The following is a 23,274-nucleotide window of genomic DNA, read 5'->3' on the forward strand; positions in this document are numbered from 1 at the left end:
TGAATGCATTTATGTTAAATGCTTGTGGATCCCTGTACCAAGACACGTATGCAAGACATTTTTTGTTTAAATAACTGGCAAGGAGGTCTATTTCCGGTATATTAAATGTCTTGATAATCGTATTGAAACTGAAATTGTTTAGTTCCCATTCGAAATCTGAGTGAGAGCGACACGATTCCACGTCTGCTAAAGTGTTCTCCGAGGATTTGAAATATTCCGTGTCTCACACCATTGCCACAGATTCTTTGTTACTTGGTTGAGGTGAGGAAACTGCATACCACCCATTCGATTAATATAAGAAATTGCTGTCATGTTAACAGTACGAAGTAAGATTTGGCGGTTTGACATACCTTTAGCACAGGTTTGTAAGCCATAAAAGGCTGCCAATATTTCTAGAAAGTTAATATGGTTGTGGTTTTATTCTATGGACCAAGGACCACCTGCAGTTTCCTCTCCACATGCAGCTCCCCATCTCGAAGTAGAGGCGTTACTAAAAATTTCCAAGCAGTAGGCGTCATATTTAATTTTGTTTTTAGGTTTGGTTATGGCGCGACGCGACACCACCAATCAAAATCTGCTTTTAGTGACTGAGGAATATTCATATATCTTTCAAAGTCATCGGGATCGTTCATTGAGCTGAGATATTTTTGTCCTTCGAATTCTTTAACATAAAGAGAGACTGTACTCTATCGCAGGACACGTAAAGCAAGCCGATTAAACGAGCAAAATCAATATAAAAATTTAATTATTTCTTAATTTTATGATTTTGTCATCAGGCAAAGTGACTTGGAAATGTTTAGTGTCTATTATATAATCTAAAACAGTTACACTTAGTACTGGGTATCATGTTACTCTTCTCCTCGTTTATAATGAATCTTAAAGATGTTAAAAGTTGTTTTGTAGCTAAAATATTTTCCAAACAAGTATTATATGTTCGTCCTATTAAGAGAAAATCATCTAAATACACAGAGGATATGTAACCACAAGTTCTAAGCAATTTCGTGACTGGTTCCATTATTTTGGTGAATACAAATGGAGCAGTACTAAGGCGAAATGGTAATACATTAAATTTATACAATTTTGTATTAAATTTAAATCGGAGATATTTTCGTGAATTTCATTTACATTAAAAATAAGCGTCTTTAAGGTCTAGAGTACTCATGAAACATCTCTCAGAAAATAGTTTTAAGGCAGTCCTTAAATCCTCCAGTTTAAAATGTTCTGTGCCAATGAATTTGTTAAAGTTTTTAAGATTAAGGATAAATCTATGTTTACCATTTGGTTTTGGGATTAAAAATATAGGTGATAAATATTGTCCACTAAGTACATGGTTTACATTCAAAAATAGAAGCTTTTCATTAATAGGAAAGGTTCTTTCTTTGGGAGGGTGAACTTGCACCACCGGGCGTTGTGTAATTATCTAGAATCCGGCTATCCATGATAACGTCACTGGATCTCGTGTCGGCAGTGACCATTGATAATAGAAATGGGACAGTCTCCCTGTGTGACTCACCGGTGTTCCAGCTAGCGGCGAAGCGAGTACCTGTGGCGGGACGCTCGACGCGATGGGCGCGAGCTGCTCGCGTGCTGACTCCTGGAAGGGGCAGGCTCCCTGCTCTTCTTGATCTCCTGATGCCTGTGACTGTGAGGAGAAGCCTTCCAGATTAAATTATGTTTAGGGTCAAAGTTTTTGTTATATGACATGGGTAATTTCAGGTCGGCTCCCGACTTAGATATGGATTTTGCAGTCTTACATGTTTCGGAATGTTCCGAGCCAAATAGAAATTTATCTATGTTCGTCTTGTATTTGTACTTTCATATCTTTTTTAGTTTGTAGAGGATAACGTTTCGTCGTGTGATTGAGTCTAGGCTTTGGTTATCACAAAGTAAACGGCAGGCATCCATTAGAAGTTTTATATCCGGTCTTGTCTACTTTAAAGTACTGAGAGCCTCGCCAACGAATGATATTGCTCGTCCAATTTGTTTTTCTTTTAATTGTATACCTTTGTCTCGCTTAACTGTTGCATCCGAGACCGCAGCTATTATTTGCAGATTAAGTTCTGGAGCGTCAATCAAAATGCAGTTTATAGGAGGTAAGTGTCTGTCACATAGTTCCTTGCGAGCTTCCGTGGTCAAGCCCTTAGTCGCAATGCACTGTAGACGCTTTGTCCAATCGGTTTGAATTTCTTTTCCATATTGCTGGATTAGTGTCGGATCCTCACCCAGTAGTTATAAAAGAGTGTTGTCTAGAGTCTCATCTCCTTGTAGCAAAGTTACTTCCGGTGTATCGCGTACAGGAACATCTGGTGCAGAAGCGGTGGCCGTTGTTTTTTTTGTTGCTCAATTGCTTGTGTAGGTGCTTCGGATGTCTGCAGTGGTATGCCTGGAGTTGCCGGTGGGGACAGTTTCGATGATGGACGGGTCGGCGGATTAGTGGGGCTCATAGATTGTTCTGGCAAATGAAAGGTCGTTCTTATGGTTTCAAGCCGATTAGTATCCTCATCCCTTATCGAGTAAACATCGCCGCGCAACTCGCCTGTAAGTATTATATCGATAGATCATGACATAGATGACTTTTATGCACCTGATGAGAGGGTTTCATAACGGCAACAGGCTTTGACGGCAAAGTGACAACCCCACAGGTTGCCCGCAGTGCTCGTATGGGTTCACGTCAGAACGTAAAGTGACTGCCCCAGAAGCAGCCCGCATTACGAACCATACACGTGAGAAACTGTCAAACTGCAGATATTTGTCATGTCATTAAGTTTCTTCCAGGCATAGTATTGAATTCACGTTAGTAGGCAAAGTGACAGCCCCAAAAGCTGCCCGCAGTGCCGACAATGCACGTGAGCCATGTCAAGTTGTATATTTTTGTAATTTCAATTACATCCAGGCATATTTAACCACGCTAGTAAGCAAAGTGACAGCCCCATAAGCTGCCCGCAGTGCTGACCGTGTACGTGAGAATTATCAAGTGTATACTTTTGCACTTATTCCAATTTCATCCAAGCATAAGATTTCATATATTTTATTATTAATACATTGTAGCTAATGTGTTTGTTGCTGAAATAGATGTTTATTGCTGAAATATAAAAAGACTGACCTTTACGTTGATTGGAAATTGTATAAATTTGTGATATTGTTCTATTCTTGTTTAAGTTCCATTATGTTATGCAGTGGATACTCGGGTTGCCGATCCTTTTGGTTTATTTTACCCCATACTTATAGGTATAAAATTAATTTTACGCTGAAAAAAAGCTTTTAAAGAAAGAAAAAAGTGTTACGTTTAGCACTGAAAATTTGTGAATGATGGAAATGTCATATGTCAATACGCTTTTGAATATTTCTTTTTTCTATTCTCTCAAATTCAGTGTTACAGGCCAGCATTGCGTGAAACTACATTGTGTTTATTTATAATCTAGAAGACGAAGCAAAGAGGATAATAGATGATTTTACTCGATACTGCTACGTATACTTCATAGAAGAAAAGCGACGTATGTAACTGTTTCCAAACTTATAAAAATTAAGTTGAAACGCTTCATAACAAGCAAATTCGACACCAAGGGGACCGATTTTTAACCGCCGCCCTTAAATCTCAAGGAAGGTGGTTTTTTGAATCTCGAACTCATGAATTCGCCGTTCGAAAGTCAAGTCACGTGCATTACGTCGTTTTTCACAGACTTTCGAACGGCGAATTCATGCGCTCGAGATTCAAAAATCGGTCCCCTGCAACTAGTCAGAATACCGCAACAAGGAATTTGACAACTTTCTCGCTTCGCATGGCATTCAAAGAAGATTGAGCACTGCTTACAAGTACTTTGTTATTTAAAAGGAACAAAGGGTGTGGCCCTGACTTAAGAAAATCGGCAACGATTTGCATGGAATGGTCGATGCGGACTGGGGCTCATGTATGCTGGTGCGTGCGTAAGCCGGATATCGAAGAAACAAAAGAGCATCGCCTTGTCAACAGCAGAGAGTGAGTGCATTGCTTTGACTGAAGCGGCGAAAGAAGCTATCCGTTTGATAAACCTTTTCAAAGATCTAGGAGCTAATAACTACGAGTGCATACTCATCCTAAATGAAAATCAAGCCGCCCTAAAGCTAAGTCAGAATTCAATGGTTCCTTCAAAGTCGAAGCACATCATTGAAGTATAATGTACTATACTTAGAGAGGACGTACTGCGAACAAAAAGTTTGCGCAGATCAGAGCGACGTACAGATCTTACACTAGGTACAATAGTAACTATTGTACCTAGGATCTACATGATACCCTACAGGGTATTGCAATGTTGCCTCAGTCAGTCTCTGCGCGTGGCGTGAGGAGGTTGTTTCTGCCTGCTCACAAATAAAATGTAAAAATGCCTTTCTGCGCAATAATATACACTGTTTGAAAAGAATCTGTAGAATAAACATTGTGCCTGTGATCCGTGATTTCTAATATTAAGTACTAATACTCCAGCTGCCCTCTCATTCCCTCACAGATATCAGGCGCTCAAGCGGTTATTAAAAATAATGATCAATCAAACCCGTGAATTTTAGGGCCTGGCCACATGGGCGCGTTGCGGTGACCCACCGCAAAAATTCTGCGTTGCGGTGCCACGCCGCCACTTATTGCGGCAAGAAATCTGCGGCGCGACACCGCGACGCAAGAACTCGCGGTGCGTCGACGCACCGCAAAAATCCGCGATGCGGCACCGCAACGCAGATTTTTTGCGGCGCGTCTCCGCGCCGCTAAAACTCGCTGTGCGTCGCCGCGCCTCAATAACAAATACACGGTGCAGAGCACTTCACGATCAGTCTTTATCCAGACATGGATCAAAATAGTCTGTTTATTTAAAAAATGTTATAATTCTCACTAGAACATAAAATCATTTATAAAAAAAATAATTAAAAATGTTAGTCTAAACTTTGACAGTTACTTATACCTACAGGTTGTATTTTGATAGCGGGTCAGTAAAGTAGACCATTTTAAATTTATGAAAAATGGCGTTTACCTACATATTTTTGGAAAAATATACAGGGTGCGAGAAAAAGGCATATAATTTTTCACAAACTTTTTTTTGGCGCCAATCGATCCCTTTTCTATCAAGGATCAAAAGCTTGTATGATACCAAAATAAGATTTCTGGCTACAAAATCCACAAATCGAGAAAAACGATCCTCATACAATTTGTATGAAAATTTTATTTTTTTATTTTTACATAAAATTTAATTCCTAACGATTCCATTCTTATCCAGTATCAATAGTTTCCTAGGTGTCAACTTACTATAATGTAGTAGAAGCCGCAAATAAAAAAGACCCTAATGAAAAAATCTATCACCATTTTTTTTAAATATATGAAACAACTTAATCAAAAAAGCAGATTTTTTGTAGCATATTGAAAAATTTGAAAATTGCTTAGTATTTTGTCGTGAAAAACTGTACTGAATCTACTAGTAATTCAATGTTTGTGATGTTTGGAAAAAAAAATCATCACCAAGCAAAGAGGGGTTAAATATAAATAACACGAAGTTTAATTCGAACAAAACAATTCACAATTATTTTGCGAGTAGCGCCGAGGCACCGCAATCTGCGTTGCGTTGCCGCACCGCGGGTTTTTTTGGTGCGTCGACGCACCGCGAGTTCTTGCGTCGCGGTGCCGCGCCGCAGATTTCCTGCCGCAAACACTGGCGACGCGGCACCGCAACGCAGAATTTTTGCTGTGCGTCGCCGCAACGCGCCCATGTGGCCAGGCCCTTACTTTCGGTCCAGTGTAAAATATTTCATATTTAATTTTTAGGGCCTTATTTGACAAATATTCGATATAACAAAGAGAATGACACAAATTTGAATCAATCTTCGTCATGAGCGAATACTAGGTTCTTTTAGAATACCATGATCTGGTGGCCGTGACAAAACACTGGTGTGCGACAGTGAAGCAGTCATTTAACAGTAGACCACTGACCTACACAGGTGGTCAGAAAGCTAGCCCTTCAATGTTTGCAAGCCGACAGCGCAACTATTTACTCCCAATTAATGTCAAGGTCAATCAACGTTTTTTTTACGATTTACGTTAACAATGACGTTTAAAACGTGTAAAGTAAATGTTTCAGGGACTAGTACCTATAGGTAAGTATTGGTTCGCTCATACAAAAGCGTGAGCGGAATGGACCTGCACAACTTAAGCCCGGAGACGTCGTCTTGTGGAGACTCAAGAAAAGAAAAGCTCATGACATGGCCACTAGCCATCGTGAATCATTGTATCGCTTTTATCCCGTTAGTAAAATATTTATTTACATAAGTAAGTATTAATTAGTTTTCTTTTAAATAAAAATATTCCATGACATTAAATTCGAACGACAGAAGATAGACACAAGTTTGTTTACATTTGACCAGCATTTGACCTTTATGAAAGCAGGCTGAATATTAGCTTAAAGCAGAAACTGCACAAAGCACACACATGACTGATTTTTAGGGTTCCGTACCAAAAAGGTACAAAAGGAACCCTTATGGCGCCGCTCTGTCCTGTCTGTCTGTCACATTATTAAATATCTCGAGAACTACTTAGCTATCGCTTTGAAATTTTGAATACCTACTTATGAACATTGTTAACCTCTACAAATTGAAAGTATTATATTTTTAAATTTATTAATATTCATTGCAGAAAATGGCCAAAATGAAAGGGGGGCAAACTGAAAATTTCAAGTAACTAGGTTAAGTGGGGTATATAAAAATACCGTTCCCCCCCTTATTTCCGAAGTTTATCAACATAAATTTATGAACTTTTCACCAAACATGGCTATTATAATGGTATATTACCTACAGGAAAAATTAAATCGTACACGTATCTTGAAAACTTTTTTTATTTTTAATAAACCTTTTAGATTTGCATTTTCATTTTCAACACCCTTGCGGGTGTTTATTGTACCTGTATTTTTTACCAAAATAACAATGAAATTACCTGCTTTCAAATAGAGGCAAAATGGTTAAAATCGGTTCACGCAATAAACAATTATTCCATAAAAATCATCTTCCACATTAGCTCGCGCGCATTAGTTTACTCAATTTGCCGATAGATGTCGCTGTACGTTGAACGCTCATTTCCTACATCGCGTTTTTCCTGATATAATGAGGTCGGTTCAGGAGCGTCCTTTAGTACGTTGCTTCTGGAAAGTTATGTATGAAAATATTGGCATAATTAATGGAAGATTTTTTTTGATTAGGATATGTACATTATAGGCCGAAGTTATTTTTCATCAACCCTCCCCATCTCTCCCCCCTCTGCGTCACCCCTCTTCCCCCCTTAAATAGCCGAAAATGCGGTTTTTCGCAATTTCTGACAAAACCGTTGCAGATACAGAAAAAGCATGTAGAAACAAAGTAATCCTTAATAAATTTACTATAAACCATTCATTTACACTTTGGTTCTAGCACTTATAGTTTTCGCGTAATCCATCACGAAAGTTGGTCCTTTGCTGCAATTTTCTTTAGTGAATGTTAAGCTTTCTCCCAAATTGCTTACAAAATCTGTTTGATATTACTAAAATATTATAAACTGAAAATGAATTTCAAGGGGAAAAATCACTACCATGGGTGGAACTTGAACTCACGGCTTCTGGGTTGAAACTCCAGGGCTCTACCAACAGCTACCAAAAGCTCATCCCCAGTCATCGATATAATATATGGATCAATGGTACTCCTAGCGACTACTACTGTGAAAATATTACGTCTTAAATAGTTACTGGAATTCCAAGACATATTGGAAATTCCACCCATGGTAGTGATTTTTCCCCCTTAATTTTATTTTAGTCATGCGTTACAATATCTTAGTCATATCAAACAAATTTCGACGATTTTGTAAGCATTTTGGGCGAAAACTTAACATTCATTAAAGAAAATTGCAGCAAAGGACCAACTTTCATAACGGATCACGCGAAAACTGTAAGTGCTAGAACCAAAGTGTTTATGAATGATTTGTGGGAAATTTATTAAGGATTACTTTGTTCCTTACGTGCTTTTTCTGTATCTTCAACAGTTTTGCCAGAAATCGGGAAAAACCGCATTTTCGGCACTTCAAGGGAGGATAGAGGGGTGACGCAGAGGGGGGAGGAGTGGGGAGGAGTGATGAAAAATAACTTCAGTCTATAACGTACATATTTCAATTTAAAAAAACCTTCCATTAATTATGCCGTAATTTTAGCTAATTTCCCCCCTACTACTTGCAACATGTCGTAAGTCGTAAACTACTGAAGTCGAATAGTCTTGCTTGATTTTATTTGGACGTTGTCTAACAATAAAATTTGTTATTAAAATATTACTTGTTATGTTGGAAATTGAGTCTTGAGGGATTTAGTCAAATCTGTAGAGTTCTATGAATAACATTTTGATGATTCAACTATTGAAAGTTTGTACGGAACCCTCGGTGAGCGAGTCCAACTCGCACTTGACCTTGTACCTACTCTAATATTTATAATTTGTCTGTATTCGGGCATTTACTTACCAAATTAATAGTATATTTAAATACTAGAAAAACGATTGTAAAATAGAATACTGTGTACACGACGTACCTATGCTTAAAACGGAACGTTTCAAGCCTCACTGTGGGATAATTGTCCAATCACAGGCAGCGACTGAGATACTGTTATTGGTTAACGGGGTCGAAAATGGAATACGGTGACCAATGGCTAGGGCGACAATACTGAACCGTCGAAATGACTTCGTGCAGAACAGAACTTAATGTTTGACACTTCTCTTCTAGTTCTGAGTTCTGAGTAAAGTTGATTATTTGATATTTCGTTATCTAAGAAATTTTGTTAATTTATTAAAATTATGTCTACCCCGGTAGAGTTAAGTTTTGATGAAATATTGAAATTCATGTTAGCACATAATGGTAAAGTGACAAATTATGAATTGGTAAAACATTTTAAAGTCTTTCTTATGAACCCCGACATGAGAGGTACGTAAACAACTGAATACTGACCTGTATCTTCTTAGTAGAGCCGTTAATACTATACTAATATTTTGTAGATGAAGCGAGAAACACATTCAAGAAACATGTCAATGCGTTGGCTATTATAAAAAACCAAAACAACGAGAAATGGCTGATACTTAAGAAGAAGTACATGCCGAATAATAGTAAAAAAGAAGAGGTGGCTGTTAATGACAGTGTATCAGAATCTGAAGGTAGCACGCAGTCAGTGCCCTACCAGCCCCCGCCTCCATTACAACTTAATCAAGACTTGAGTATTCTAACAAACCTGATACAGACAAATAATGTGGTTCAAAGTACAGAAAGTTCCTCCCCTCTGCATCAGAGCGATTCTAGCATCAGCTTAACTTTGCCCAGTGATATTTCACCTGAAGATGTCCCACCCAAAGTACACCCAAGACGTAAATCTGCTGATAAAGCAGCTGATAAAAGAACTAGTGTACCTGTAGCTCCTTTAGAACGGACATTATCTACACCAAATGATGACAGCGAGGTGCCTGTTATTGAAGCCTTGTCATCTACTGCTATATCTAAAAGTGAAAGCATGCTGGTTGACAATGAACACATGATCTCAGTGAAGGAGCGGAAGCAGATGTTTAATAGGATGGCTTCGGAGGGGGACATGCTAAAACATCAAGTGAGCGGAAACTTGAGTTCACAGGTTAGTAATAATCAATATTATTGTTAGTAGAAAGTTATAAAAGTGGTGAAGTGGTAGCATACATAGGTTTTATTTTATAATCTGTAACGTAACTATACATAAGGGTTTTGGGTGTGATACATTTGAGTATTTATCTCTTGGTTTATTTGTTGTAATTTGATTACTAAAAGATGATGATTGCTGCTTTTGCTCATATTTGAAATATGATGATAGTTGTAACTCTAACTTAATATGATATATTTTGATGTGTAAAAAATGTTAAATTTTTATCAATAAATTTTTTATTTATTTATTTATTACATACACATAAACTATCAATAACAGGGCATCCTAATACGATAGTATGGAAATTGTATCTTATCTTATCTTATATCAATTAAACTATGTAAGTGGCTCTAAATGTACTTAAAAATATTCTATCTTTTATTGGTGTGAGCATTATTGGGCTAGTGTAAATCATTCCCACACTCAAAACCCTGATGTGTGTACATGACATATTCAAATGCTCTGAATCTGGTGTAGGGATGCAGATGGGCTGTCAATTATGTATTTAGTTTATTTATTCCCAGTAGGTGTTACAGATTAACAGCATTAGCACACTATTATCTTCTGAAGGAAATTCAGACAGAAAGGCAATGCCACATACTTAAATAAATAAATAATGAAATATTAGAATATTAGGAAGGAGCTCAGTCATTCAACAAATTAGTGGGTAATTGGCCTCCCTGCTTTGCCTCTCTAGCTCGCATTTGATAGTTGTGGACATGGAAAGTGGAGAATGGGCTATGCTTCGCACCAGTGAGGGCCTTGAGTAGTTAATCTGACTTTATACCCCGGAGGGTGCTGCCTCTTCCTGCGTCATAATATGAGCAAAAGCAGCAATCCATTGGCCTCCTTATTTTCTGTCGAGAATTCAGATAAAGATGCCTTTGATGTAGTCATGTTTTGTAAAGTGGATGACGTGCCCCCTAATTAATATAATTATATTTTTGAATATAGCTAAGCTAAACTAATAAGTGTCTCACTAAATGTGCCTTTATCTCAAATGTCTTGTATGATTGGCAGTAATAAACTTACGGACAGACAAATGGATGAGTTGTAGAGTTGTAGACTCAGATGGACAAATGGAAGAATAAATATATCAAAATTATAATAAAGGTTCTACCGAAAAGAAACAGTAAATTTTAAATGACAAAACTGAGAAGATATACTTACTTAGATAAGGCACAGCGGGGCAAATCTCGACTGGGGGGCAAATGTAACTATTATCAGTAATCAGTAATTTATTGCAAATTCATAGGTACGAGTAGATCCATTTTTCCATGTTTTACAATGTTTTCATTTTTTTTTTTTTTTTCATTATTAAATAGTGTCCACCAGTTAAATATGGTAGGCGTGTTCAGTGGATACCTGTAGAACTCAACATCATAGTGTAATAATGGAAAAAATAGATTAGTTACAAATCCCCCCGTCGTGATTTGCCCCGCTGTACCTTAGCTATAATCGGGCTTGAAAAGATTCACCAGGAGGACCTAAATAAGTTTATTTGTATCCTATTTTGCTGCCAATATGTTTTTAGTTCTGACTGTGCAGCTTCTTCTGAACATCTTCCAAAATAATTTTTCCAAGCTCTGTTTTTCATCTTGGTTTCTAACAACTCTCCCTGTCTGTCTTAATATACCCTTGTCTTAGGCCCAACAATGCTCGTTGGGCGGACGTGTATCCCATAATGTGGGTTTAGGTTAGTTAGGTACTAAATTCATGTTTTTGATCTTCATACATTTCACGGATTCTTTGGCATAGTGAGTTGAAGCGAAATAAAGTCAGAACATAGTAGGGATATTATGCCCTAGGGTATCCTAAGGAATACAGGAAGAGTGATCAGACACATTGACGACATACGGAGGTATATATGAGGTAGAAAAAAAAAGTGAAAAAAATGTTTGGAAAAGTTATTTTGGAAGGGGTTCGCAAGAAGCTGTACATTCAGAACTGGAAATACAGTGGCGACAAAAAAGTGTAAAAGTAAGCTAATTTAGGCCCTCCTGGTAATTTTTTTGAAGCCAGTAGTTAGAGCCAACTAACAATTTCATCCCGATTTTTTCATTTGAAATTCACAGTTTCTTTTCGGTACACCCTTTAGATTCTTTTTATCAATTTTAGATACTGTAGGCACGATATTCGGCTTTCAAGCAACGTCCTGTGTACGAATTGCACATTTGAAATGCTTTACTCAATTTTTTTTAATGTAATCTATCATTTTGATTGAGCCGTGATTCATTTCATCTTTTATTTAGTATAATTCAAACTAAAGGGCTTTGAAATAGAGAGGCTGACCGAAACAGTTGCTATTAAAAGTTAAGTGGCAAAATGAAAAATACAAACCTTTAGTCATTTTTACTTGTTTTTTACATTTCTGACTCTTTACTGGTTACCCTATTGTTTATTTGAACTAAATCGTGTTTTAATTACGACCCGGGTTGGAGTATCATTTGTCCTAAAAAGCCACCAATACTATTTACTTACATAATTATTGCTTTGAATGGGCCTAAATAATTATACAAATTTGAGGTCGGGCCGCCTGCGGCGACCATAGCACCTGTTTGGACGGACCCCATTATCCCCAATTTATTCCAAGAAAGCGTAAATGTGTTAAGTTCTCATTCACTAACGACATTGTGGAATACTAAGCGTATTAACTAATATTTAGATTTCGAACAGCATTAATTACCTATTAAATGCTAAAGAAATATTAACACATGTTTTAGTTTTTATCGTGGTTTAATAGACTTCAGAATTTTCAGAAACCATAATTATCCACGAAGTTCGTCTCCGTACCGATTTTGAGTGATTTAGGGCCAGTTGCATCAACCACATTTGACAGACACTTCATCGTGAAGCAGCAGACGTCTATGGAACTTCCCATACAATAAAATTTAACGAACGCTTTAGCGGTGACAGACGGTTTGATGCAACCGGCCCTTATTCCGCTATTGTTAATTTTTTTATATCTATACTAGCATTACTAGCGTTTATACTGGTTTATACTTTCGATGTTCTTTTCAAGCTACATTCTTCAAATAGTTTTCGTTAGGTAGTTATCAGTGTTATCACGCTTGTATCGCACTTGTACTATTATATATTCTGTGGTATCGCCCAAAATCATTGAAAGATATTATATGGCAAAAAGTAATGTAAGGAGTAACAATAAATGTACCTATAGAATCCAGCCAATGCACCAATAAGTAGCATTGCTAGTATTACTACTGGGAAAAGCTAACTGGATGATGAGGTAGGCCGGAGGCATCAATCAGGCCGTCAGGAGAGCTACATTAGGTACTTATGGCCACTTCCATACAGTTCACTCCTCACCTGGCCGACTTACCATCGAGCTCGCCTAGGCGATTTATTCTAGGATGGCGGGATGTACTGTAACGGGCATTTTTACTCTCGAGTCGGAAAGTGGCTTTACTGTCTTCGATAGCGAGTTTCAACGGCACGCGAAACTCGGAATCGAAGACAGTACCTAAACCCACTATCGGTATTAAAATTACATCAAATTCAGCCCAAAGCGGTGGCTTAAGAATCTCAAGACAGAAAGGCGTGGAAGGATCTTGTGGAGGCACCTATGGGGTATCCTGTGTCCTGGGACAAACTACAAGAACAACCATGTAGTCAAACCATCAAATACAGCAATGTACCAACTATAAAACTCGAATTCTCGTACCATCTAAATAAGCCCCTACTCTACTGATGATATGAATATATGTAATGTTAATGCCGTCGACACCTGGCACGTATAATTGAATTGTTTAGCCCTCGCCCGTCAAGCGGATGGTCAAATTGATTGTTATCTATAGTTTTCTAACCAAGGGATAAAATAGGTCGATTGCACCCGAGATATGCACCCAAGAGCTCATTCTGTGTTTAAGTTTTGAAATAGGAACGTATAGATAAATAATTGAAATAATACTAATACAGACCTATAAAATCTGAGTTATTAGCAGAGATCGGACGGATTTGCGACATTCTTAGTGACTTACGTCATTTTAATGACTTTTTTTTTTTTTTTTTTTTAATACTACGTCGGTGGCAAACAAGTATACGGCCCGCCTGATGTAAAGCGGTCACCGTAACCTATGGACGCCTGCAACTCAAACACTGTCACATGCGCGTTGCCACCCCATTAGAAACTTGTACATTCCCTTTTGCTGTGTTAAGTACACAGCAAAAAGGAGTGTACAAGTTCCAAGGAGGGTTCGGGTTGCCGACGACTCAAAGGACAATAAACGGAACAAGTTAGTTCCGTAAGTCCTCCCGTCATCAGCACACCGCACCCTCGTTGAGCTCGTTGACTTTTAGTATATATGAGATGACGAACAAAAATCCGATCTCTGGTTATTAGTTAAGTGACTTGAAAGTCAGTTAACTAATAGTTGAAACGCGAGTCGACAGTATCGCTCTTCCATAATCTCTTTTAATTTAACACGATGAGTAATTGCACAACACCGTAATAAACATAACGCTAGCCCATATCAGTATAATGCCACACTACACCCGAAGGACACATTTGAAATATAACCGGAGGGATGTTGTGAGTGAAATTTTTTATAATAATAATTTCGAGTCATTCGGACTACCCCTACACGAGGGATGCGTAATTGAACGAAGTTTACAACGATGACACAGTACAGTTCCTATCAGTACGGAGACTAACGGCGCCCCATTAGACTTAATTACATTTTATAGCGGATTTATTCGACTTTGGTTAGACTGGGAAATATCAGAAAAATGAAACTAAAATAAAAATAAAAATTTGAAAAATAGTGGGTTGCCGTCACTGTCATTCATAACAACTTACTATAGTTTTGGGTTTTCTGTAACATTATGTACATAAATAAATAAATAATAAATAAATATTATAGGACATTCTTACACAGATTAACTGAGGCTTAACTGAGGCCCACGGTAAGCTCAAGAAGGCTTGTGTTGTGGGTACTCAGACAACGATATACATAATATATAAATACTTATATACATAAAAAACATCCATGACTCAGGAACAAATATCTGTGCTCATCACACACATATATTGATTGTATGTAAATAATATTGCTATACTTGTCAATAGTTGTCATGCTTTCTAAACTTATTTTTCTCACTGCACCCACATTCGCGAATTTCTGTTTGGCCCTATGGTTGACTGGTAGAGAATGCCTCAAGGCATTAAGTCCGCCATTTGTACTTTTTTTTTCCAATTGTGCAATAAAGTTTAAATAAATAAATAAATAAATAAATGCCCTTACCGGGATTCGAACCCGGGACCGCGGCGTAGCAGGCAGGGTCACTACCGACTGCGCCAGACCGGTCGTCAACGTTAATAATGTAAATAAATAATGCTACTTGTGTACTTTTAATATGTAGAAAGCCTCAAATCACGTTACTGCTCGGTTTTAGCTGTGGTTCCGGAAACAAAAGCTTCTAACGACAATATTAGTCTGCGTAACGCCTCGCGCCAAATGGGTTTTACGATTGCTTTATACGGCGGTGGCGGTACACACCTCGTCGAGTGTTGTAAGGTGAACGGCGTGCTTTAAACCTCTATTCTGTTTCTTTGAGATATGTAGGTACAGTCAAGTGGAAAAATATGGGTGTACACATCTTACTCAAAAATATGTCCCATAGCATCTTAGTCCGGTGTAATAAGCAATAAGATAAGAGTGTAGTACCAGAAGATTTTTTCGATACATATTTTTGCGCTTGACAGTATACCTACTTAACTTTTTTTAATGTAACTTTGGCTTTCTAATAAAAGCTAATATTATTCGTTGACTAAACAGATTGCTCGTTATTTAAGTAACATTTTCTTGTTGAGACTTGTGAGCTTTTACGTAAAAAATAATGTGGCTCTAGGCAATTTATAAAATTACTTCTACCAAATATGTCCCGTAGCATCCCGTATACGATGCTCTGAAATAGTTGAGACGACATATCCGCTTGTCAGAGTAGTTTTTTTAAATCTAAATTAATTAGACCCAGGATTCGAGTGGAGCTTTAGCTTTACCATTTAGTTCCTATCTATAGATGGATACATTAAATTTGATAGATGATTTCGATTAGAAATTAACGGTTTACATGTAGGTTTCCGTCGCGTGCCAGATTTATCATCTCTGCATGTATTCCGAGTTCCGACACGCTAATCGCAACGGATGGGACACGTGTTTTAGGGATCCTTGAGCTAAGCATACGAACAGGAGCCGACGCAATATCATCGATAAGAAAGTTGTACAGTTAGATGACGTTGAATGATGTAAATGAATAAGAAAGCACGGCCTTCCTGATGGTAAGCCGTCGACGAAGCCTATGGACAACTCCATATATTGTATCTGCGCGTTGCAAACTCTTTAATAAACTTGTACACTCCTTTCTATAAACAGAACCCTTAGAAATCTTAAAGGTATAAAGCAACCTTCGAGTAAGAGTCCCGTCAAACATCCCAATATAGTTTGGTAGGGGATCTGGATTCGTACTAAAAAGTTTAGTTAATAAGTATATTAAGTTAAGTTTACACTTGAAGCGTCGCGTTCCTTCTTGAGAATCCGAACATCGATATTCAGAATGCATACGATTGAACATTGACTCGTGACTCGCGGTCGATTGTCGTCCAATAATTACCGTCGTGTGTCCGAGCCGCACGTGCCTACGTAAAGACCTAAAAAAAGGTCATCCGTGCTCCAAGCACCACGCTGCGGGCTCAGCTTTATAATGCAATATGACTTGCCTACTAATTTCGTTCTATGTTCTTTCCCAGAAAACTGCTATCGCGGGGGTCCGTAAGGGAGCTGCCTTAATCATTGCTTGAGTATGTGCTAAACTTGAAATCCAATTCGTTTTTAGTGGCTAAGCTCTCTGTTAAACCATTTTATTACTCTAGTAGACCCTTACGCGTTTAATTTTAGGTTTCACGTGCCATTTAGAGCCAGATTCCTACATTGACGGCTTCAAGGGAAACGTAGGAAGCTCTGATGCAAACTCGCAAATTGAATTGTGTAATCTATGCGCCATAAATCCTTCAAGGAGGTAGCGAAAATAAGCATCGCTTTGAGTATATGCCAACAACATTCAGTTTAAACGTATTCTAGTTATACGCGATGCGGAGATAAGTTATCACGGTCTGCTGCGAGTTGGCAGGAAAATATGACCGATTTCATTGTTCCCTCTGCCATTCGGCCTGAGAATCACTCACCGGCATCAACGCGGATGCCACACTTAACGAGCCTTGTCGAATTGATGGAAAATAAGGACGGATGAATTAACACAGGCCTATTGAAAGATAAAAGTGGGTATTATATGCGTCAATACGGTAAACGCGAAGACAATTGAATGTTTCTTGCGGTACATCAGCGGGGAATGAGTCTAACACAAGGCGATCTCTTGTTTGATCAGTTTCACGCATCTTTGTCTGCTGCTTTTAGTGAATGGAACTCAGAATAGTTTTTTCCCCTCACTAGCTCGGAAACACGTGTTTTGTCCTTTAATATCAGCGGGTAAAAACGCATTTTATCCACTAGTGGGTAAAGTAATTTGACCTTGAATAAAGTCAAATTAACTGCTTTAAAATTGATAAAAGTAGGTGAATCTAGTAATAACGATGATTTACCACCTGTGGAACTACTGGAAGCAGTGATAAACGCATTTTTTGCGTTGTAGTTTCCTCGCTATAGTGAGGGGAAAAGTTTTGTGTTACACTCGGGTGCAAATGTATTTTACTTCTCGTGTGTTAAAAAACTCGCAAGTTCAGGATTCTATTCTCGAACCACTCGCTTCGCTCGTGGTTCAACTATAGAATCCTTTCTCTTGCTCGTTTTTCAATTCCACACTCGGCGTTAAAATACAACTTTGCCCCCTTGTATAACAAATAACTATTATGTTTTCGCTAATCAGTACGAAAATTTAATTTACATGTCTCGTTATTTGTAGTTGTATAGTACCTATTTAATTATGCTGTAGTTGTGCCTGGTAGATTTCTAGAACTAAATTGATTTATGTTCATGCTTTCAATCGAGACTAAATAGACCAATATAATACTTAAATTTACACTTAATTAAAATTAGTCTAGTGGTATAAAACGTACTTGACTAAAATTTTATTAACTACCTATCTGAAACTGAAAATTGTCTGGTAAATATTTATTTTTATCACGCAATACAAATATAAGAATACATCATCATCCTCCTTGCGTTATCCCGGCATTTGCTCATGGGAGCCTGGGGTTCGCTTTGATAACTAATCCCGTGATTTGGCGTAGGTAGACACTAGTTTTTACGATAGCGACTGCCATCTAACCTTCTAACCCGAAGGGTAACTAGGCCTTATTGGAATTAGTCCGGTTTCCTCACGCTTTTTTCCTTCACCGAAAAGCAACTGGCAAATATCATATGACATTTCGCACATAAGTTCTGAAAAACTCATTAATAAGAATACATCATAATTAATTCCTATTTCTGTGATTAGTTTAATGCACTGTAGTAGGTACCACAATGATACTTACTTTGATTATAGCTATTACAAAAAACCGCAATCCTTTTTTTGCTAGTAAAGACCGAAGTCATTGCCCTGTTACTTTCGCCAAATAAAAAAAACGCCTTCGGGCTTTGTTTCTCTGAATCTCCAAGGTTCGTAATAAAGTCAGCGATTCTTTCCATCGAAGAGGCACATGTCTATCGGAGACCTGTTAAGATATGTCGTTTTGGTAGGAGGTTGTCGTGGGCCAGTTGTTTTATATAGCTGCCCCGTCGCCACCATAATGTGGCCGCGGAACACCCTGATGCGTAAAGGCGTCCTGGGGCGTCGCAGCACGAACCCGGAGCCGCACGGCGCCTTCCCTCAACTCCCTTATGCTAGAATATCAATATCTTTTCAAGAGATTACATCAAATACTTAAATAACATATGATTCATTTCTGCAACGGTTATGGGACGAAAGTGCGTGCGTTTTATTGAAATATGTTCATACTCTAGGTCCACCTTCTATAGCGATGTCTCGCTCGGGCCTAAACGGCTTTATCATGCAACGGAACCGATCAACGAAAGCTTCGAGGCCTGTTAAGTTGATTAACAATAAAGAATAATAATATCGCCGGTAGTCAAAAAAAGTCTCGTTCTGTCAATAAAAAATGTAGTAGCTATGTAAGGGACACATGTAGAGTTATTGCGTTCCAATTCCAACTTGTGTGAGATACGAGATTTTTTTCAAAGTTTGACATTATGGGTGTACAACATTTACTCAAAAATATTTCACATTGCTCTTACTTTGCCAACAAGCTGTGTATAAAAATACCCATAACCAAAACATTGGATAAATAAAACTTACCGATTTGTAAATTTATTGCTCGACCTTTAATCTAGTTGCAATAAGTTGGGAAGTAGGAGGGTACAGAAATTGAAAGTATGTGCAATGTGCATCAGGTTATTCTTTATTTTAACATAATTATATAATTAAACATTTCAACAATTGTCGAAGTTTTAAGCCTTGTTGCACCTTGTTGCAAGGTAAATTTACCTAACGACACATGTTACATTTTAATAAGCCATACTTAAAAATAAGGTGGATTAACAAAAATGGCGAATTAAAACATTCAGATTATTGCGTCATAAACGAATATAGGTACATAAGTACGATATTTAGTTTCATATGACCCTTAATAAAGACTGCGTTTAGTGTAATTTACATGATTAGGTACATTTTCAAATTATCATGTTATGTTATTAGATTTACGAGTTAACGTATATTAAATAATATCAAGAATGTGTTGCTTTGAAATTAATGTAACTGCTTCAAATTAACTTTTACAAGGGCATCAAAATACGTTTTTGTTTGGACCACTATGCCACACCTCGGACACTGGCGATCAAATATATGAAAGAGGCGAGTTCCTAGCACACAGCCTAAGCTCGTGTAGGTGAACGCGTACTATGCTTGTATGAGTGAAATATGACAGGTCGACTGTTCGCGTTTTTGACAGGTGGTAACTGTGAGGTAACCGAGAGGGGGTGGGCGGCACTTTCAGCGGGGAGCGGGAGTGGCCATATACTATAGTACTCTTTATTATACTGTGACTATGCACTTGCGTGCTGCTCTTTGGCTTATACTTACTCGTGATTCGTGATATAGCTATAGGTACGAGTACATATTACTCGCTGCAAACTAAACTAAAGCAGATTTCCATTAGAACTTTTATATGTTAAAACAATCAATAACTGTTCGGCTGTATTTCCATACAAGTTGACAGCGTTTAAAAAGTCGCGTGATAAACAGTTGTTTCCATAGTTAAATTGTCGTTACTGCGGAACAACCCGGCAACGTACAAACTTAATCTCGTTATTAAATCAAACACATCACATTAAGGATGTTATCTTGTCAATATCGAAGTCCCTAACAGTGAGGCCTATAGTGTAGACATAAATATATAACGACAGGTGGTAAAGTGGCCATGCTGCGAAGCGCACGCCCTGCGCACCGTCGATATAAATCTTAAATCACCACCTTAACTACTCGAAATTGAACTGTATTAAGCACTATTTACGATTTTTAATTGCGTATACCTGATTATACAACTTATGTCATTTTCATCAACGAATCAATCGCAACGCAGGTTTGAAGACGGGAGAATTCGAATTTATTGACCATTAATTCAAAATATTATTTTCACAATATAAGTACTCATTTATTAATTTTGAAATATTAGGTTCCGATTAATTTATATGTGTCGTTAAGATATTTATTATGTATGTAAATATGGTCTTTATTTATAAGCCTAACCTTTTGTTTTCAGTTGTCGATTGCGATGATGTACCTACTTCATTTAATAAATTGACTGTTCTGCTATGAATAAGTTATAATATTTATTAAACACTTAATAACCTCTAACGTTTCAATCGTGGCGCACTCTAAAACGTTGATAAATTTTAAATAAAATTATGTCACTATAATTAGATTAATGATACAGAGATACAATTAACATAGTGTCATATACATAGGTAGATATTAGCATTGGAAAGTGTGTGTAAGATTCTCAGATTATTAGATCTAAAACTGCATGGGGTGCCAGCGCAAACAAGTTTTTCACAGAAATCGCGAAGCGAAGCGTCCGGTTGAGGTAATAACTGGTGGCGGAAGAGCTGGCGACTTCCCCGCACAACGTATCAGCATTGCTATACATTGGTAGCGCCGATACATTGGTACAATGCCTCAAGGGCCTATTTTAGAGAAGTACGATAAATGTACCTGGTCTTTAACTAAGTCTCAGGTGTTTTTGCGAGTTCATATTGATACTTGCTACTGGCGTTTCCTTGCCAAGTATGAATTTAACTCAGTTTTTTTAAATGTTTGCCGATAAATTGTTAATGTCTACTCTTGAGCTGAAAACCTATAAACAAAGAACCCATATACATATTCTGAACGGTCGTCAACTGGTTGTGTGTTTATAAATTTATAAAATTCTGTTGATATTATTAATATTTTCTGTTTGTTTTCAGAACATTGACGAGGAAGATCGGGTGTCAGTGAGTATACACTTATGCTATTCTTTCTCCATAGATTTAACCCCATGAAAAGTTTTATTAGAAATTGCGTACACCCAATCTTTAACATACTTTGGAACTTATTAGGTAGGTATTGTAGACACTTACTTTCTCATACAGTTGGATCCCAAGAGCGAGAGCGATCCCCTGGACTCCAAGCAGAAACAGTGGATCCTCAACGCCGCCAGGGGCGACTACCATGCCCTGGCAAAAATGTGTAAGGAAAACGCTAAGCTCGTTAAAACCAAGGTATGTACTTAAAACCTAAGTGTTATAGTGTGGCTGACGTACAATGAGGATTTCGCACACTGACCCACTAGTAAACTAATCTTATATTGTAGTACAATTTCCTACCTAGCGGCAGTTGATGTAGTCTTCGTCGGTCAGTTTGCGAGGGCCTCGGAAAGGTACAAATTTCGAAACGTGGAAGCAGATTTAGCTAGGTGCGAGAGCATTTTTATGTTTAAAACAAAGTTCTTAACAACTGTTTAGATTTTTTAAAATAAACTCTATAATAACAGAAGGAAAATGAACTTTCGCGCATTTGCTGGCCTGATGGACATAATGACGACTTCGAGTGCGCGCAACTCGCGACGCCGACGTCGTACGTTGAACTTTTAGGTTATTATTGGTTTTCATTGTTTCCATGCGTTTTTGATTTTGTCACGACTCACAAGTTTTGACAGAGTTCATTTAGTAGCTTCGCTTTGGTCGACCTGGCTCTAACCTGGCGCTCTCCTGGCTCGGCTGGGAAATCTATGCATACAGGTCTTTGTAGTAATATACTTTCATATAATATCTTCAATTCAATCGTAAGTTAATCATGAAACGCCGACATAAGTATATTTTAACGACCAGTGCAATGCAACGCCCTTCTATATCACACGTCGGTGAAGTCTCTGTTACGACAATTTGGCCCATATTGTTAAATATGTGTTGATAGGTATGCGTTGATATTAACGCCATCTAGCCGATGGTCAACACAAGGTGTAGCACCATTGGTCGACCGTACATTTTATTTGATGGTTCAAAGGTACGGTTTTTTTTCTTAGACATTATCTGTCTATATGGATATGTATGTCTTTGGTAATATAAAATACAGTAGGCCTAGCACATGATGGCCGCGGGAGTATGTCGCCGCGAGATAGACTACCCGTCCTTATGTCATTAACACTTTCGCTACCAAGAACCCGACAGTCGGGCACACCGCTCGTAGAAGCGTAGCCGATTACATGGGTTTCCCCGTATGTAGCGAAAATGTCGTAGCGCCGCGTAGAGCCCGGTTTCGAAAGTGTTAATACAGTTAGAAGAAGACGTGGCATCTATCTCGCGGCGACATACTCCCGCGGCCATCATGTGCTAGGCCTACTGATGTAGTGCTAAAAGGGTTTCCTTCGGAAACGTTCGTATTAGTCATGCTAGTTCAGTCAATGTCAGTACATATTGTACTGAGACTGACTGAAATAGCATGACACGTTCGTACGTTTCCGTAACAATTCGAAAGCAAATCTTTTCGCACTACATCTGTATACCTCAATGGTATCTTACAGATGATTCCATTTTATAGCTATGGATACTCTTTAATTACTTCGGTTGCGTGTATTACCGTCATTACCTTCATCTACTCATATACCATTATGATAATAGCGCATTCTATGTATTTTATAATAGTAGGTATTATATTTATGACATTCGCACATTATGTAGATACTAGCTTTTGCCCACGTCTTCGCTCGCGTTTAATTCGAAAATCGCGGAATGCTCCATACACACTTTCAGCCCCCATTTTAGGAAAGTGAAGGTTTAGAAAGAGACAAAAAGTAGCATATGTCACTCTTCATCCCCTTCAACTATTTCCGCTGAAAAAAACACGTCAATTCGTCGCTCCGTTTTGCCGTGAAGGACGGACAAAAGTAACGTTTTTATTAACCATGCCAATAATTCAGGTCAATTATCGACAGTTGATGATACGGAAAAATAAAAAGGATACATGAAAACGTATTTCTTGTTAATTAAGAATGCATTAGCTTATTTATAAAACCCGTTATAATTGATGGATCAGT

General features: G+C 38.0%; 1 protein-coding gene across 2 annotated transcripts in view; it reads left to right on the forward strand.

Moving 5' to 3' along the window:
* Positions 1 to 8,751: 8,751 nt before the first annotated feature.
* The window catches only part of LOC125240779 (ankyrin repeat domain-containing protein SOWAHC), a 107,489-nt gene continuing 92,966 nt past the window's right edge, over positions 8,752 to 23,274 (forward strand). For both annotated transcript variants that reach the window (XM_048148850.1, XM_048148852.1), the window contains exons 1-4: positions 8,752 to 8,935; positions 9,007 to 9,629; positions 21,167 to 21,193; positions 21,332 to 21,460. In XM_048148850.1, coding sequence (XP_048004807.1) covers positions 8,809 to 8,935; positions 9,007 to 9,629; positions 21,167 to 21,193; positions 21,332 to 21,460 — 906 coding nt within the window. In that variant the 5' untranslated portion in view covers positions 8,752 to 8,808. The remainder of the gene's footprint in view (positions 8,936 to 9,006; positions 9,630 to 21,166; positions 21,194 to 21,331; positions 21,461 to 23,274) is intronic.

Source organism: Leguminivora glycinivorella, chromosome Z (genome assembly GCF_023078275.1).
Source record: "Leguminivora glycinivorella isolate SPB_JAAS2020 chromosome Z, LegGlyc_1.1, whole genome shotgun sequence".
Classification (NCBI taxonomy): Eukaryota; Metazoa; Arthropoda; class Insecta; order Lepidoptera; family Tortricidae; genus Leguminivora; species Leguminivora glycinivorella.